At 27.8% G+C, this 18,549-nt stretch overlaps 2 protein-coding genes across 4 annotated transcripts; both read left to right on the top strand.

The window, feature by feature from the left end:
- The first annotated feature begins 33 nt into the window (after positions 1–33).
- LOC101490908 (pentatricopeptide repeat-containing protein At3g62890) lies at positions 34–2,716 on the top strand. Its single transcript, XM_004495894.4, has one exon. It carries the CDS (start codon positions 856–858, stop codon positions 2,569–2,571), a length of 1,716 nt encoding a protein of 571 aa, XP_004495951.1. The 5' UTR covers positions 34–855; the 3' UTR covers positions 2,572–2,716.
- A 5,405-nt stretch (positions 2,717–8,121) lies between these two features.
- On the top strand, positions 8,122–13,616 carry LOC101489725 (magnesium/proton exchanger). 3 transcript variants are annotated; one of them, XM_004495892.4, is made up of 9 exons: positions 8,122–8,278; positions 8,752–9,224; positions 9,801–9,976; positions 10,383–10,501; positions 10,612–10,763; positions 10,904–11,028; positions 12,124–12,340; positions 12,462–12,591; positions 13,090–13,616. In XM_004495892.4, the coding sequence occupies exons 2-9, from the start codon at positions 8,858–8,860 to the stop codon at positions 13,385–13,387; spliced, it is 1,584 nt and encodes a 527-aa protein (XP_004495949.1). In that variant the 5' UTR covers positions 8,122–8,278; positions 8,752–8,857; the 3' UTR covers positions 13,388–13,616. The 3 variants fall into 3 exon arrangements, with proteins under 3 accessions (XP_004495949.1, XP_004495948.1, XP_004495947.1); XM_004495891.4 differs by having other exon boundaries at positions 8,125–8,412; XM_004495890.4 differs by lacking the exon at positions 8,122–8,278 and adding an exon at positions 8,419–8,665.
- Positions 13,617–18,549: the final 4,933 nt, after the last annotated feature.

Genomic DNA, 18,549 nt, shown 5'->3' with positions numbered 1-18,549 from the left:
TATATTTATAATGGACACTCTTCTCTCCGCCAATCCTCCACCCTAATGGAGGGAGAACACATTAAAAGAGGGACTTTGTTCCCTTTCAAAATTAGAATCAAATGCAAACTTAAAAATCTTCCTCTCCAAATTCCTCCAACCAAACACTCCTTAAAGGGTTCTCCAGCTATTATTTTCATACTGCAAGTTCTATTCATTGCCATTCGCATTCTACAATCCGCCTTTTTCATCATTAGATGAGATTCAACATATTTTTCGAAACATGATCATTGGTTGAAAAAGAGGAATATGGAGGAACCCGTTCCTGAAGACGGTATAAAGAGGAAACTCACCTGACCTTTGTTTATAGCCTGAGAATAGATAATGTCATTCGATAACACTGCCACATAAAATGTCCGAGTTTGAATAATTGCCATAATGGAGAAACCAAACAAAATAAAATCAAAAGAATGAGGAGCCGAAATCAAAATATCTTGGAGGCTTACTTTTTTCTAATTAATTTGGAATTCACTAGCAGCGTGGGGTGTGTAGTTGATGGCAAAGATGATGTTTGTATTCTCTAATGAGCACGAAGGCAATAAACGCAAAAAATGCTTGCGTTTTCATTTATAAAGTTTTTGCTTCCATGTCCTGGTCTAACGGGCAAAGTTGGAATCAGAACGCAATTAGATTGTAGATGGTGGGTGTCGAGATATGTGTAGAGAGAAATGCAAAAAATTAGAGTGTTGAAAATGCATGGTCATCAAGTTGATGGCATATGATGCTCTGTTTGCTGCATACATAATACTGAATCCCCTTCAAATGACCGTAGTAACAAAAATTTGAACTAATTATATTTTGGCAGCATTACCACCAATGCGAGGTTTGACGAAGGCAATATCATCTACACACCCGAGTCTTCATCTTTTCCACCCCAACGTAGAATCCTTTGTCTGGAACAACCTCATTCGATTTCGAGTCAAATTCAAACCCAAACTTGCTCATCATTCCCCACTCTCCCTCTACCTTCGTATGCGCTTCCATGCCGTAACTCCAGATCTTCACACCTTCCCTTTCCTTCTCCAATCCCTCAATAACCCTTCTCATCTCTCTCTAGCTCTCCAACTCCATGTCCAAATCTTCCTACTTGGTCTCTCCGATGATCCTTTTGTTCAAACCTCCCTCATTAACATGTACTCTTCATGTGGTAGTGTCCCCTTCGCACACCGAGTGTTCGATGAAATTCCCCAACCAGACGTATCATCTTGGAATGCTATCATCCACGCAAATGCAAAGGTGGGTATGATTCACGTGGCGAGGAAACTGTTTGATCATATGCCTCAAAGGAATGTGATATCTTGGAGCTGCATGATTCATGGTTATGTAAGTTGCGGCGAGTACAAAGCTGCACTTTCCTTGTTTCGGAATTTGCAGGTTTTGGAGGGTCATAGAATTAGACCCAATGAATTCACATTGACGTCTGTGCTATCAGCTTGTGCGAAGTTAGGTGCTCTTCAACATGGAAAATGGGTTCATGCTTATATCGACAAATCAGGGATGAAAATTGACGTTGTTTTGGGGACTGCTTTGATTGATATGTATGCTAAATGTGGGAACATTGAAAGGGCAAAATGCATATTTTATAATATGGGTCTTGAAGAAAAAGATGTAATGGCTTGGAGTGCTATCATTGCTGCTCTGGCCATGCATGGACTTTCAAAGGAATGCATTGAACTTTTTGAAAAGATGATAAATGATGGGGTGTGGCCAAATGCTGTGACTTTTGTGGGTGTTCTTTGTGCTTGTGTACATGGAGGTTTAGTTAGTGAAGGGAATCAATATTTCAAGAGGATGAAAGAAGAGTATGGTGTTAGTCCTTTGATACAACATTATGGTTGTATGGTTGATCTATACAGTAGAGCCGGTCGAATTGGAGATGCTTGGGATATTGTGAAATCAATACCTATGGAACCTGATGTGATGATATGGGGTGCTTTGCTTAGTGGTGCTAGGATGCATGGTGACATTGAAACATGTGAGATTTCAATAAAGAAACTCATTGAGTTGGACCCTAAAAACAGTGGTGCCTATGTGCTTCTTTCTAATGTGTATGCAAAGATGGGAAAGTGGAGGGAAGTGAGGCATCTGAGAGATGTTATGGAGCTGAGGGGCGTTAAGAAAGTTCCAGGGTGTAGTTTGGTTGAGATAGATGGTGTTCTTCATGAGTTTTCTGCAGGGGAGGATTCTCATCCAGAAACACAAAATATATATAGAATGATTGATGAGATTATGAAGAGGCTGGAGAAGCATGGTTATATACGTAACACCAATGAGGTATTGCTTGATTTGGATGAGGAAGGAAAGGAGTTGGCATTATCTCTTCATAGTGAAAAATTAGCACTTGCATTTTGCTTTCTGAGGACAAGCCCAGGCACCACAATAAGGATTGTAAAGAACTTGAGGATATGTAGTGATTGTCATGTTGTTATGAAAATGGTATCTAGGGAATTTAAAAGGGAGATTATTGTTAGAGATTGCAACCGTTTTCATCATTTTAAAAATGGTGTGTGCTCCTGCAAAGACTACTGGTAATAGTTATTGTTGGATATGGCTCATATTAAGTGGTAAGGGAGCAAGTCGCCCAATGATAGTAATTATTGTTGGACATATCATGGATAATATTGTAATTTGGATCAATAGTATTTAAATGAGTCATGTTAAAAGTGTTCTTAGATCACTTATTAAGGAAACTAAATTTTAGAAGTTTTGTATTAAAAACAACAAACTTTAACCTTTCAAAAAGTTAAAAACACAGTTTCAATACATTTTTAATATGAAAATTTCATATTTAGTTACTTAACAAATGCTTCAAGTTCATTCATTAGCATTTCTCTTTAAATATAAATTGTACATTGTAAACTTTATTCTTAAATCATCATAAAAATGTGTTGTGGTCGCTTTATAATAAGAGACGTAGACATAATTGGTCGAAACTCTATGATTGAACATCATAGATTTTTTTCTTTTACATTTGTGTATCTTTATTCTTTTAAATAGAAATTGGTCTTCTAACATTTATATACTCAACTAAAAAGTTACAAAATTAAACCAATATAATGGGTGAGATTTGTAGAAGTGAAGTTTATTCTATCTCTCTTATCCTTTCACTATCATGACCAATTATCAAGTTTTAAGAATTTGTTTTTACTTACATTTCCTTCTTTTGGCGTTCCCTCTCTTCACTTGATGTGGAAAAGACGAAAGTTGAAACTTCCTTCTCGTGTTGTGTTATGGGCCTTGGGGCAGACTCTTCTTACTCTTTTCACCTTACATGACATGAGGGGTGAGCATAAGAAATAAGTTACTACATCCGAAATGAAATATAATAAAAAAATCAATAGTTTTAATTTATTTAATAATATAATCTTTAAAGTATTCCTTATTTAATAGAATTTTATATTTTCAATGATTTAATTTATTAGTTATTCAAAATAATTTATACAATAAATTAAATTTTATTTATCAAATTTGCATGAATTAAATGTGATCAATAATATTATTTAATATATTTAATTTGATCATATTCGTTTAAATTATAACTCGTTCCAGAAAAAGAATAATAAATAATAACCATGACAAATCGCTAAACATGTCAAAAATAGATTGCGTTGTATTATTCAATTACTACTTGTTATTAATTTTAATTAGTTCGCCAATGTAATCTTACTTTTTTTTAGTTCGCCGATAATTGATATTCATTAAAATTAAAATATAATACCATAAAAATTTATATTTAAATTTCATAAATTTTTGATATATTTAGTTTAATTAATAACATATGAATAATTAATTTATCTAAATAGTTCTATATCATAAAATTGAATGTTACATCATTAAAAATGTGTTAATTTTTTAATTCAAAAATTTAAATGAGTGACAAAAACTTTAGATTTATAAAGTAGGAATACCAATTCCATAAATTAATAATAATATAAGAACTAAAACTGTCATTAAATTTTTAGATTTTTTAGTTGTATAGTTAATCCATTATTACTCACTCTATTCCAAATCTTAGATAATTTAAGTTGTTATATTGAAATTTAAAAAAATCATTTAATTTATGCACTATATTTGTATCATTTAATTCTTGTATAATTTAAGTTGCTTTATCATTTTTTGTTTTCTAAATTTTTTGTTTTAAAAACATTTAATTCGATGTTTAGTTGTGCCAAAGAGTTCACATATTTCACTATAAACAATTTAATAAAAATAAATCATCTTAATATTAACTATATCATAAATTTCTCACATTTTCTTAACTCACAACAAAAGATTATCTAAGACAAATTTTTGGTTTAGAATCACTACTATAAGTTGTTTTCCTTATTCATTTTATTTAAATAAGTGAACTTCACATATATTTAGTTTTTCTTTCGTTTTTTATCTAATTTTATCGTCGTCTAAGTGTGACGTTTTTTTATGTTCGGTCTATTTTGGTGCGATGTTCATTTGATTTAGATTTGTAGAATATTTTTGATTCATTACAAATTTTAATCAATAATTTTAACATATCAACATTATATATATAGAGACAAATTACAATTTGTCATATTTGCAGGTATTGTTGTCATTTTGTGCAAAATTATCATATTATATGTTATTAACATAAATGTTGTGAGTTTGTTTGTAGATTCATCATTTTTATGTTAGCGATTTTAAATGTATTGTATTGATGTATTTACCAATTTAAGTGAATGAATATTATTCATATTTAATAAATAAACACTTTTTTACGCAATTGAATAGCATTAAATAAAATATAAACAAAATTAATTTTTCTTACAAGCAAAAATCAATATTTTTTTCTTATTTAATGATAAAAAATTTTAAACTATCATTCATTTAATATAACTTTTTGTATTTTTAAACTCAATTTATTAGGTATTGAGAATAATTTAGAAAATAAATTTATCTTTTTTATTAGAATCATATAAATTAAATGTGATCAATAATATTCTTTTAATATACATTAAGTTATCTATTTTTTTTTTTATAATTTACTATAGAGAGAACACTGAATTATTTACAATAAAAATTTAAATTTTTAGTCTCAGAACACAACTTCAAATCAGTAGTTATATTTTGTCTTCCCCTCGTTCTTGAAAATTATTTTGACTAATTTAAAAAAATTATAATTTAATCAATAAAAATTAATATGTTCAATTTATATAAATTAATTTTTATTTATTTAAATTATAACTGAAAAAAGGATACCGGGCAGTATTTGGTTCTTTACGTCCTATCCAATCCAACTGTACATGTCGGCTAATGTTTTAGTCAAACACGTGATCCATGTTTTATAACACGTGATCCATGTCGATAATTAATTCAATAGATTGATTGACTGATTATTTAATTATAAAAGTTATAATTATTTATTAAAATAATAAGAGTTTATATTCACTAAAATTAGTTTATATTAACAATATATTATTTAATTTAAAAATAAATTACTCCACTTAATAATTTATTATAAACATCAAAATTATTAATACAACCGTTTATTATTGACTTAATATATATAGTAATTATCAAGTCCACAACGTTTTATGTAATTCCAAAATTTATAGTTATGTATAACTATCGATATTTATTTATGCTTTAAAAAATTATTATACATTTATTTGAAATTATTTAATTAAATATTAAATAGTTTTAAAATTTTATAAAAATTTATAAAATTAATCTATTTAATAAAAGTTTTTGCTTTGATAGTTAAATTATTAAAATTCAATATTTATATTAAGTTATTAAACAAAATAACTCATTTAATAATTATTCCTAGAGTAACTAATTCTCAATATATATGGAGAGGTGTGCATTTATCTTTCTTGAATATTGTGTATTCCATAATATATACCTTTATACTTTTATAGTACGTGATAACCAGACATGTAAACAAAAATAAAATCAACAATAAGGTAATATCAAATTGATTATATAAATTTTGGCTATCTATAATTATTTTCTATGTAAATAAGATATGTCAATATTAAAGTCAACGATGTAATTTTATATAACATCAATTTTGATGTATCTCTACGACATAATAATTTATTATAAATTAATGATAAAAAACAAAATTCATCAATCCAACTATGAATAAATCAATTCAACAAATTATCATATGATTTTAAATGAACAAATAATTAATTGTTTTAAAAAAATGTAAATAAATATTGATTGTCAAATTATTAGTTTGTACACTAACTCATGTATGTCAGCATTCACATATTGTATATTAAAGGTTGACTAAATCAATTGTACTAATACATTTAGTCTCCAACTTTATATATATGTTTGATTATTAAAATAATATCTTAGTAATTAAATCACGAATTTAAATATTTATAGAATTTAATGACCATAAACTATTAGTGTAAAATACATTAAGTCTTCAATTTTATATATATATTTATATAGTTTTTTTCTCTTGTAGAAGAGATGATAAATATTATTAGAAACTCACATACAACGTTTCACATTCGAACTTAAAATATGATGTACAACTTAACAATATCAATATTAGTTTATCTGTAAAGTTATAACTTAAGGACAACATTGTATACTCTTTAATTTCATATTTATAATTATTGGTCAAATCGAAATCAAAATTACTCATAAAATATAAATAAAAAATATATATTCATAGAGTAACTAGATCGCACACCCTTGCGATGCACAAGAATAAAACCACGAGTTAATATATTTTAGGCTTAATTATAGTTTTTGTCACTTTATTTGCACCAATTCACGAAATTGATCTCTTTATTTTAAAAGTCGGCAGTTTTTATCAATTCTGCATATTTGTGAACTAAAAAAAAAGATATTTTGACATATTTTAAATAATGTGATATATGATTTCATGATATAATTATTCATATATCATTAATTAAATTTTAAAAAAATCTGAAGTTGAAATTTAAATTTTTATAGTGTTTTCTTGCAATTTTATAGCTCTTAATCATTATTTATCATCATATTATATGTCATGTAATTTAAAACATGTCACATTATATTTTATAGTTATAAAATCATAACGAGAAACTAATATCATTAGAATGATCAAAATAGTGTAGAGAAATATAAAAAAAAAATGGATAATAAAGATGACAAAAAGTTATAGGAGAAAATAATATAGAAAAAGAAGGGAAGAACTCATACATGGTTTTACGCTTTCTTTTGCTATTAACTTTGAAAATATTATAAGGGTAGAAATGCAAAAAACAAAAATCAGTTTACACTGACAAAGGATATTCAAGAATCTCTGAACTTCGTGAATATAATTATTCAAATTTTCATTTCAAATGATCTCTTTGAGTAAATTTAAAATAACAAAGATATAATCTAGACTTTAAAAATAATGATTAAAATAACAATATTTATTCATTGATTTTTTTTATTTTTTTATTTTATAAGTGTTCTGAAAATGTTGTAATTGAAAAATGTGTTGGAATTTTACTAAAGAAAAAATTGAAATAAAAAAACAAATAAATATATTGTAATTGTACTAAAGAAAAAAAAAAGTAAAATTAATGTTTTAGTATTGTGTGAAATAAATAAAATCATAAATTAATGTAAATATTTATGATGATAGAGTACAAAAAATTATCAAGAAAATTAAAATCAAAAGTAAAATAAATAATTCAGCATTATGTGAAAAAATAATAACTTAAATTAATAAATAGTCAGAATAACAAAGAATGAAAATGACAAAAATACCATCAATTTGAGTCAAAATGTTTCGTGTACGATATCTCTCTTGTTTAGTATTATTTCTTATAAAAAAGAAGATCTCTCTCGTATAGTTTATTACTTGATTATGCTAAGAAGCAGCGACATTATTATTATTTTATTTTATTGTTGAATGAAGCAGCGACATTATTATTATTTTATTTTATTGTTGAATGAAGCAGCAACATTATTCGCTTATATAAATAATTATGATCACAATCATAATGTTTAGATTATTTCGACATTTCTTTGAATTTAATTTTTATATACTATGTATAAGATATTTTTACACTTTTTATTAAATTTAACTTTTAGGATATTTTTTATACGGAAGAGAAAGAAGATTATTTATCATTTACTATTATATAAAATAAAATAAAATCTGGTTACCATGCAAACACGTTCTAAAAAATCTACTCTCAATTCCAAAATCCACTGCTTTAATTCGGAGTAACAAATACCGCCATTGCCGCCGGCAACTCTCCGGCGAGTTCTATCTTCGCCGGTAATTCTCCGATTATCTTTTTCCCCTCTCAGCGCGTCATATCAATTCCATGTTTTCCATTCCTTTCCCCATCAATTTGCTGTTCTAATTCTCAGATCAGAAACGACAAGCTTGCCTTTTCACAATTATTTTAGGTTTATGTCTTTTTCATCACCGAGCTGAATGTACTCAATTTTTGCGTGCTTCAATTCCCACTTGTAATTATACTGCTTCAATAATTTCAACAACAACAAAAAAGTGATAAGAAAAAAAAAATGAAATTAGCTTTTTCCAAATTTCCAAATCTACTACAACTGACACTGACTCAACTTGAGAGTGTTTAATTGAAGATATTTTCTCACCCGAAATTTTGTTTTTCATGCTTTTGTTGTTTCTCCAATTCAAATGGTATCATTTGTTGTATATGCATATATACGTATATATTGTTTTGATTAATTTTCAATTTGATTTCTAATACTGAACCATGATATCAGGTAATGTGAATGTTTTGTTTTGTGATGATTACAAATAACTGATCTGAAATTTTGGATTGATTGAGATTCTGTTGCCACTTTGACTTGGCCAAGAAGGGTTGATAAAATGGTTTGGTTTTCCAGTAAACTGTTATTGGGGCATGAAAAATGTGAAAGCTACCTTATTTTTAGTGGAGAAACTGATCTTGGGAATACTTTTCGGATTTTTTTATATTTTCTTGGCCTTGCTTATTGTTTCATTGGATTATCGGCTATAACCGGTCGCTTCTTTAAATCGATGGAAAACGTGGTCAAGCACACAAGGGAAGTAGTGGTGATAGATCCAGTTACTAAAACTGAAATCATTAAACATGAAAAAGTTTGGAATTATACAATTGCAGATATTAGCCTGTTGGCCTTTGGAACCAGTTTTCCTCAGATATCATTAGCTACTATTGATGCTATACAAAATTTGGGGAATCGGTATGCTGGAGGTTTGTTTTTTCAAAGCTTTCGAACTCTATATTTCTTGTGATGGATACTAAAGTCAAATTGGATACCTTTGTTGATTTTTTGTATTGGTGTACTTGAAGTTTAGGGAACATGCGCCACTAAATAGTGACTTTTACCATACAATATGATATGATGATAGCGTTGTCCATTTAATTGACTCCGCTTAGTGGAAAAAGGCTTTGTTGTTGTTGGTTAGTAATTATTTTTGTCACTTTTTCTCATGTTAATATGTCTTTCCAACAATTACCTTGTACTGAAAGATTTATATTTATTTGGTCAGTTCGGGGGAGGCAACATGTAGAATAATGATAGAAAAAGCTAGACTTATTTAGTATATTTTTGAAGTACTTTTTAATTGTTTAAAAGCTAGATTTATATTTAGTTGTTTAACGAGTGAGTTGAGTGCTGCAGTGGCTTCCTTCCTTTTGAATAATATTTGATGCTGCAGTATGAGTATTTGTTTTATTCTGATGTTCAACTACTTTATTTCTTTAGTGGCTTTAGACTGCTGAGCACTATTGTAACTATAATTCTTGATAACTGTGCTTAATATTCAGGTTTGGGACCTGGAACACTCGTTGGTTCTGCTGCATTTGACCTCTTCCCCATCCACGCCGTTTGTGTAGTAATTCCAAAAGCAGGAGAGTTGAAAAAGATTGCTGATCTAGGTGTATGGATAGTGGAGCTATTTTGGTCATTTTGGGCTTACTTTTGGTTATACATAATTTTGGAGGTACTACTTAAACATTCATTTGTATTTAAACATTTAATATGTAAGAACTATAATGTGAGCCTTCATTTCTGACAAGAAGCCTTCTCTCCTTAGAAACTGTATTTAACATTTAAGGGATGTTAGATATGATTTTACTTTTCCATGGCCAATGTGTATAATTGCATTGGCATCTCCTAAGTTGGCTCTGAATATCCTTCACGAGCTTGTATCTCAATCTGCTAGTTAGAACAATTATAAATTTGGTACTCATACTTAGGTTTGATAAGTTTAAAAACATTCAAAACTCAAAAGTATTTTAAAGTTAACATAGAAGAGATTATCTTGTTTAACTGTATCATAGTTTGCTTGTTATTTAATTCTTGATCGTCCTTTTTATGCGGAATATTCATCCAAAAATTGAATGTAGGTATGGACTCCAAACGTGATAACTCTATGGGAGGCCTTGTTTACAGTACTTCAGTACGGATTACTGTTGATTCATGCTTATGCTCAAGATAAACGTTGGCCCTATATTTCTCTACCTATGTATGTGCTTCAGTTTGTTTCATGTTTTAGAATTAAGTAAAAAGATTAAGATTTCACGATCCTCTTGAATTTTTACCTATCTATTCTGATGTCTCATTTTATATTTGAAGTGCAAGAGATGAGAGGCCAGAGGATTGGGTACCGGAAGAGACTCCTAAACAAGAGTCCCATGACAAAGTGGAGTGCTCTGAGATAATTCATTTTAATGAAGAGAACAGTGACACTGTTGATATTTTTTCCATTCATTCAGAAAACCACAGAGGTAGCTGTTTCATGAACACCTTAATGTAGTGAAAGTTGGATTTACTCTCAATGTTTTCTTCTTCAGAAACAATTTTTTTAGTATGAGAAACATTATGAAATGTCAGAACAGTCTTATGTCGCAAATTTTCTAATTTGCAGATAGATTGTATGTAAGAGTACCTCAAATAGATGATGCAGAAAATTCTGATAGAGATATGGAAGCAAGGCCTGAGGATACCTGCTTGCTTACAATTTGGAGACGACAATTTGTCGATGCACTGACGGTACTTTATTTTATAATGCTAGCATGTCTTAAAGATTAAATGCTGATATCATAGATTCAAGAATAACAACAGCCACAGTCACGCCTGCCCATTAATTGGGGATATATGGATCAATTGACGTTGTTGGACTCTTTAAAATTCAAATTTGACTTGCATACAGTGAGGCCTTTTATGAATTATGATGAGATTGTTAAGTACAACATGTAATTTTTATTTTATAAATGAATTATGCAATTGTTTACTATCAATCAAATTCACTTTTTTTAAAACCAATTGAAAATTTGAAAATTATTGCAAATCAAAGCATAGCAAAGAAAACAATAATAATCATAGAAAAGATGATGAATGGCCTCATGGAGTATACTGGCAAACTGCAATTTGAAGGTGATGCCTGTCCTTCTGGCCCTGTCTTGATCACACTCTTTGTTGTCTTTATCCATTTGGCAATTTCGGTAACATATGAAGCATCCACCTTTCTCCTCAATTTTGATATTTTTAAGTACCAAATCATTTTCTCTCTCTATTTCATTCCTCTGCATCTTCTGTCTCTTAAATCCACAAAGGATAGACTGTATCTTTGTTTAGTCCCAGTTAAATTACAGATAGGCCATACTTCCTTGTAAAGTATCTCATTGTTAATAATATTTCCATATTTACTGAATCAGTTAAGTTATGATGATCCCACACTAAGAAGTTTCGGACATGAAATTGTAAATTAAGAAATTACAGTCATAAATTTGAGATGTTGATTTAAACCTTGCCCTTATTGTTGAATTTAGGACTTAGAGTATAGCTTAATGAAATCCATAAAATTAGGAGTTATTCGTTGTAAAAAAACAATGCAAATTTTGGATCTGGTTTGGACTTCTCATAATTGAGCAATTTACGGACATTGCATCCTTTGATAATAAAGAGATGCATTAGTTTATGAATGGATAACTAAAATTTGATTTGAATTATAAATTTATAATGGAAGGATTAGTAAAGAGATGCATTAGTTTATGAGCAGTAGTTCACTAATAGAGGACTTATGTAGGAAAATTCTAACAATATATAGTCAGTTTATGATGACTAGTCAGTAAATTTTTTCAACAGGTGGAGAGCCAAGAATCTAAAAAGATGAACAATATCTATATCCGCATAGCTCGGATTTTCTGGCAGTTGTTGCTTTTACCATGGAGATTTCTGTTTGCTTTTGTTCCCCCATGCCATATTGCTCATGGATGGATTTCTTTCATTTGCTCTCTGCTTTTCATCAGTGGAATAGCTTACATTGTGACTAAGATAACAGATCTTATAAGCTGTGTCACAGGTTTTCCTTCTCATTCAATGATATTCCAGTCCACTTCTTTAGTTCATTATAGATCCAAAGTTTCCTTTTTAATTCTGCGCATTGTAATTACTTCTTACATCGTTTGTAACCTCCTTAACAGGAATAAATGCTTATGTCATAGCATTTACAGCACTAGCTAGTGGAACCTCATGGCCCGATTTAGTGGCGAGCAAGATTGCTGCTGAACGTCAAAAAACAGCAGACTCTGCTATTGCAAACATCACTTGCAGGTCTTCATCTCAATATACATGTCATTCTTGCTTTTGAATATGGTCACATGTCATCATGGTTTTGCTTAAATCATTTCATGATGGATATTAATAGTTAACAAAATTCATGGAGTGTAGTTTTTTGTTCTATTAGGTATTTTATTAGTTTGCCCTGAAGGTTCGGAAAAGAAGTTAATACCTCTAGTGGTTCAACCTCTTGTGGACTTGATTGCCTGTTTCTAGTATCTCAGACTAATTTAAAATAAAATTTGATTGATATTATCAGAGATCTTAGGTCACCATAAAATGTCAATAATGAATTCTAAATAACCTAGAAAAATTATTTCCTAGAATTTTAGAATCAAATTTTATTATTTGGTCGGAGGCTTTGACCCTTTCATTTTATAATGAGTTCTGTATTTAGGTTATTTTAATGGCCTGCCAAATCCTTGTTTTTATGAAGAAGCTTTATATAGTGGGTGAGGTCAAATTGACTTAATTACTTATTTACTTTTGCAGCAATTCAGTGAATATATATGTTGGCATTGGTGTTCCATGGCTTATTGATACTTTGTACAACTTCATAGCATATAGAGAACCTCTCCGAATCCAAGATGCAGGGGGACTTAGCTTTTCATTGATTGTTTTCTTCTCCACTTCAGTTGGATGTATCTCAGTTTTGGTTGTTAGGCGCCTAGTTTTTGGTGCAGAGCTTGGAGGACCAAGGCTTTGGGCATGGATTACCTGTGCTTTTTTCATGTTGCTGTGGATTATTTTTGTCGTACTATCTTCACTTAAGGTTTCAGGATTCATTTAGAATTGTATTACACAGATCCTTATCCTTTGCTCATTATTGCATTATGTATTTATGTTTCCCGGGTGCCCTCTACAGTAATCATTACTCTTCCTTCTTCCTTCATGTACTGTCATACCGCTTCCTTAGCTTTTTGAATTTTTTTCCTTTTATTTTGATGTAGATATTACATACCCATATAGACATATATATTTTTGTTGGAGTTTTTCTTTTAAAGGAATTATACACTTAACTTATGGTGCATTAAAGCTTATCCCTTGAGAGGAACTTTGCAAGCTATTGATTATGGCTGGTTTCAGGTGAGTTCAGTTTTCATTTCACTGTTGCTTTCTGATTACAGTCTTACAGACAAGTCCTCTACTCTATCCAATTGGTAATTTCCACAAAGTGTATTGTATTTTGAGTCTTAATTCAAACGTTTTTAGTCAGCATTTCTTGGTTTTTTATATTTTATGGTCTTCATTATAGACAAAGTTGTGACTCAAACCCTATGCAAGCTAATAAGTAGTAACAAAAATAGAACCGTTTTCCTCCAGCCCGATAAATTATGTTTTAAAAAAATATTCTTGAAAATTTGATTTAATTTTTAGGGTGACTATCAGAAAAAACCAACCTTTTTGGGTCTAATCCAGATGTTTATCAACTATGAAAGCTTATCCTTAATTAGTTTATATTATTCATTTTTAGTTTGAGACTCTGATTTGTTCTAAATCCTCGGCTCGGCACACATAAATTCATGAGAACAATATGAAGTTAATAAAAATCTGTGCACCTTAAATTTACTGTGATCGTGGGTTACTGTGTTAAGTGTTCAACAATATTTAACAGCAAAGTGAGAGTGTAGTAGGCACTTATCATCAGCAAATTACGTGTTCTAGTATTTGGTAAGAAAAAGCAAAAAGGTGCACCTCGTATTTGGACTATCAATCATTCTATTATTGCCCCTTGCTAGTTAGTTACACTCCTAATAAACAGAGTGAAGAAAGGAACACAAAGAAAGGTCCATTAGCTCTGTCGACACAAAAATTAGAACTAGAGTACAAAATTGTGGTTTAGCAATTAGCATGTGAGGAGACAAAAAGTTTGGTCTACCAGTCGAATCATGTACACCCTCCATTCCTTTTTTTTTTTTTTTACTTCTCCACTTACTATCCTCTATCTAGAACTAGACAACCTGAAAGTTTTTTTTGAATTATTCTTAGAAAATTGTTACAAAAATTTAATGAAGAGTATTATAGAAATGATAAAATTAAAATTAGTTAAAATTGTTTATAATAAGGAACGAAAAAAAGTTAAATTTGTTTTTTTTTGCTTATGGGAATACTTATAAAGCATAATTGAAGAGTTTTTTTAACTTCTATATATTAGTATTTTTAATCTGAAGACATTTATTTAATAAATGGTGGGAATCCACTTACTTCAATAGCAACACTTGCAATTTTTGTCAAAAAAAAACAAAAAAGCAACTCTTGCATTGTTATTTGTTATTATGCTTAACTTTGTATTGCTATTATTATGCTTAATCTTTTTAAATCTAATAATTGAATATTATCATTACGCATACCAAATTTCAGATAAATTGAGTATTCTAACTATGTAGTTAATAGGTCAATATTATACGTCAACTTATGTTTTTTTTTAAATATGTCAAATTAAATTATTTGACGAAATATCAGTAGTTTTAAAATTTTATAAGAAATTTTAAATTGGATTACATAATCAAAACTTTAAATCTGTCGATTTTAATTGTTGAAATTTAATTTCTTCAAACTACTTCTTGAATAACATTTTTTTAAAGAAAACTTCTCGAGTAACTTGATTCCTTTTATTTTTAAAATTATGAAAATGATTTACATTTTTTTAAAATTAAATATAAACTATCTTAAGAAACATAAGAAAATTGTATCAAAATTATTATATTTTTTACTTTGAAGCATACGAACCGTTCGTTTTATACGTTGTTATGGATTCAATTCAACCAATGATAGCGTATCCACTTACGTGCCAAGTTGCTATGGCCTGCTGGCGGGGATGGATACCAGCGGGCGAAATAAAATTGACAATACCAGATTTAGTTAAATATTATATACAAAAATATAGGTTTCCAATTTTAATCTCTTTATTATTATTAATTTAAGAAATTAATTTTTTTATTTTAAAAATTGACAGTTTTAGTTCATTGTTTTGATTTTTTAACTAAAAAATGATAATATAACATATGATACGATAATATAAAATAATTAATATATATGAAATTAGAATAAAATGCAATAAAAATTTAACTTTTTAATTTAATCAATGATATATAAATAATTAACACATTTAGATGATTCTATATCATAGAATTACATATCACGTCATTAAAAAAATATAAATTTTATATTTTTTTAATTCAAAAATCTAATAGAGAGATAAAAACTGTGAACTTTCATAATATTGTACATAAGAATTTTAAGTCTTAAATTTGCAAAAATATATTAACAATCAAACTCTTAATTGATAGTCATAGTAGATCAAACGTTTATTTGATAGACATAGTAGATCAAATTTTAGTTGATAATTTTCATAATTAAAAATTAATTTAATTTTCATAATTAAAAATTAATTTAATTTTCATAATTAAAAATTAATTTAATTTTTTTTAACATTAAAATTTATAAAATTTAATTGTTATATTTTCTCAATATAAATTTTATTTACAAACTTCTTAAGAGCATACACATATCTCGGTATTCCTTAATTTTTTTTTTAATAATAGAATATTAAAATAATAATAATAATAATAATAAGATGCTAAGATATCTATAAGGTTTTGAGGAACTCACATTGCCTCCCCTTATCTGCTCTCCCCCTCTCCTCCAAAATGTTCCGTCTCATTCTTTACAATTCAATAGATTATGTCTATTTACTTTTTTTAAGAATCTTTCCTATTTTTTTATTGGACTAAAATAAAAATATCCGATAATTAAAAAAAACATTTCAATAGTTCAATCATTTATTACTGTCAATCGTCAACGTCCATTTTTATCTTTATCTTTCTACTATATTAATCTGCTTCTTATATTTTTATATATTCTTGTTTTTTCTCTCTTCATATTTAAGTAATTTTTCATCTATTAATAGAGTAAAAAACAAATGTTAATGGTTCTTGATAGTAAATAATCTTCTTCTTATCTTTACCACAATGTAACATAAATTATTCAACGATTCTTAAATCACAATAAAATCGCTAATATCAATTAGAAATTATACAATTAAAGAGATATATGATAAACAAGATAAACATTTATTATAATTTATACTGATAAAATATAATAAAATTAATACAACAAACTCTATATACAGATAAATTATCTAATTCGAATGATAAACTAACAAATATCGAACAAACAAACTCTAACATCCTAACTAACAATACAACTACTACCTATTAACAAACTATAATAAAACTTTTACATCTTAGCAATTGATATATGATATAGTGTGATACTATTTATTAATTTTGAATTGTTTTAGTCAATTCATGAACTGTATGATAAAACTCTTTTTACAAATTATATTGTTTTAGTTAATTTGTAAATGTTTTTTTTTCACATATTATATTTTTATTTTGTATTGATATTATGTCGAATTTTTTATAAAGCACTTTTATGAATTTCAATTATAAAATTTTAGTTAATATTTGTCGCTCCCCTAATATTTTGCGCAAGACCTGTCAATGTTGACCACATATTGTAACCATTCATATGTGTGATTTTAAAAGTAATTATGATATTTTATTTTTGTGATAGTTATAATTAATTGACATGTAAAATATCTTTAGATCGTCGATGCATACAAATTAAATTCAAATTTTTACATTATTAATACAACTTTCTTAGCTACAAGGACAAAAATAATATATATAATTATTAAAATACATTTAAACACAACATATTATTTATGATGTTAATATTGATATAGCGTTGATAAAAGATAATTGCTTGATTTGAGTATTATGCAATTTATTTTAAAATTACGTGAAACTATATTTCAAATCAATAAAAGTCAGATTTATTGATTTAGTTTAACTTGGACTCAAATTTAAAAATATATCAAACTAATTTAATTAGTTTTGGTTAAATTTTTAGGATCATTTAGTTTTATTTTTATATTTTTATGTTAAAATAACTAATTTATTTTATAAATATAGTAGTTATATTTGTAATTTTTTATAAATAGTTCTCTTTATTTTTTGTAACAGACATTTAGGTTATAATTTGATCATAAAAAATTAATTTATTTAATCTGTAATATAAATTAATTTTTGTTGATCAAATTATAAATCAAATATATCTTATAAAAAATAGAATAATGTTAAAACTTAAAATTTAATATAAAAATAAACACAAATATAATATTAAATACAGATGATCACGCTTTGAATCTGTATTTCAATATAAAACGTTGTATTTATGTCTACTTTAAAAATACTGAAAATAGTAATTTAAGAAAAAAATTCGGAGACTTTGGGGTGGTTACAAGAATCCCCGTCCCTGCACGTTCAGATACTCTAATGTTTCTTTTTTTTTATGTTTGTGATTCTGTTAAGTTGTCAAAATCGAAAGTGTTGAAAAAGATTACCGGTCTATAGACTCGAATCGAAGACTTGATTCGTTAATTTGAAAAAAATTATTTAATATCAAAAAATCATATATCACTTACATTATATAACATAAATACTATTAAAGAAACAATAATTCAACATTTCAACTAAATAATAAAGCAACAAGAATTCAACATTTCAACTAAATAATAAAGCAACAATAATTCTATATCGGTTTTTTTTTTCATTTTTTGTTTTAAATAATTAATTTTTATATGGATTTTTTTTTTCTTTCATTTTTTTGTGTTCATCTTTGGCATGTGACGTTCTTCGTTTTGGTACGATGTGTTTATATTTTTTGTTTTGTGTGGTATTGTGGTTTAGATTAACAGATCAGTTCGATCAATTATAGATTCAGTCAATGATTTGATCGTCAATGTTATAGATCCGGAGACAAATATATTATGTTTACTTTGATTATGTCAAAAAAATTGTACGTAATTTATTGTTAAATGCTATTAACTTGGATACTCTTTTTTTGCAGATTCATCATTTTTAGATTTTAGCAACTTTTTTAGAT

Source organism: Cicer arietinum, chromosome 4 (genome assembly GCF_000331145.2).
Source record: "Cicer arietinum cultivar CDC Frontier isolate Library 1 chromosome 4, Cicar.CDCFrontier_v2.0, whole genome shotgun sequence".
NCBI classification, from domain to species: Eukaryota; Viridiplantae; Streptophyta; class Magnoliopsida; order Fabales; family Fabaceae; genus Cicer; species Cicer arietinum.
Note: the sequence above shows the minus strand (reverse complement) of the source record. Positions and strands in the feature narration are given on the sequence as shown.

Excerpts from the sequence above, each read along its gene's own strand:
- LOC101489725 (XM_004495892.4), top strand. The coding sequence starts at position 8,858 with ATGGTTTGGTTTTCCAGTAAACTGTTATTGGGGCATGAAAAATGTGAA. Across the intron at positions 12,341-12,461 it reads TCTTATAAGCTGTGTCACAG|GAATAAATGCTTATGTCATA; the intron begins GTTTTCCTTCTC and ends CCTCCTTAACAG. Across the intron at positions 12,592-13,089 it reads ATTGCAAACATCACTTGCAG|CAATTCAGTGAATATATATG; the intron begins GTCTTCATCTCA and ends TTACTTTTGCAG.
- LOC101490908 (XM_004495894.4), top strand. The coding sequence starts at position 856 with ATGCGAGGTTTGACGAAGGCAATATCATCTACACACCCGAGTCTTCAT.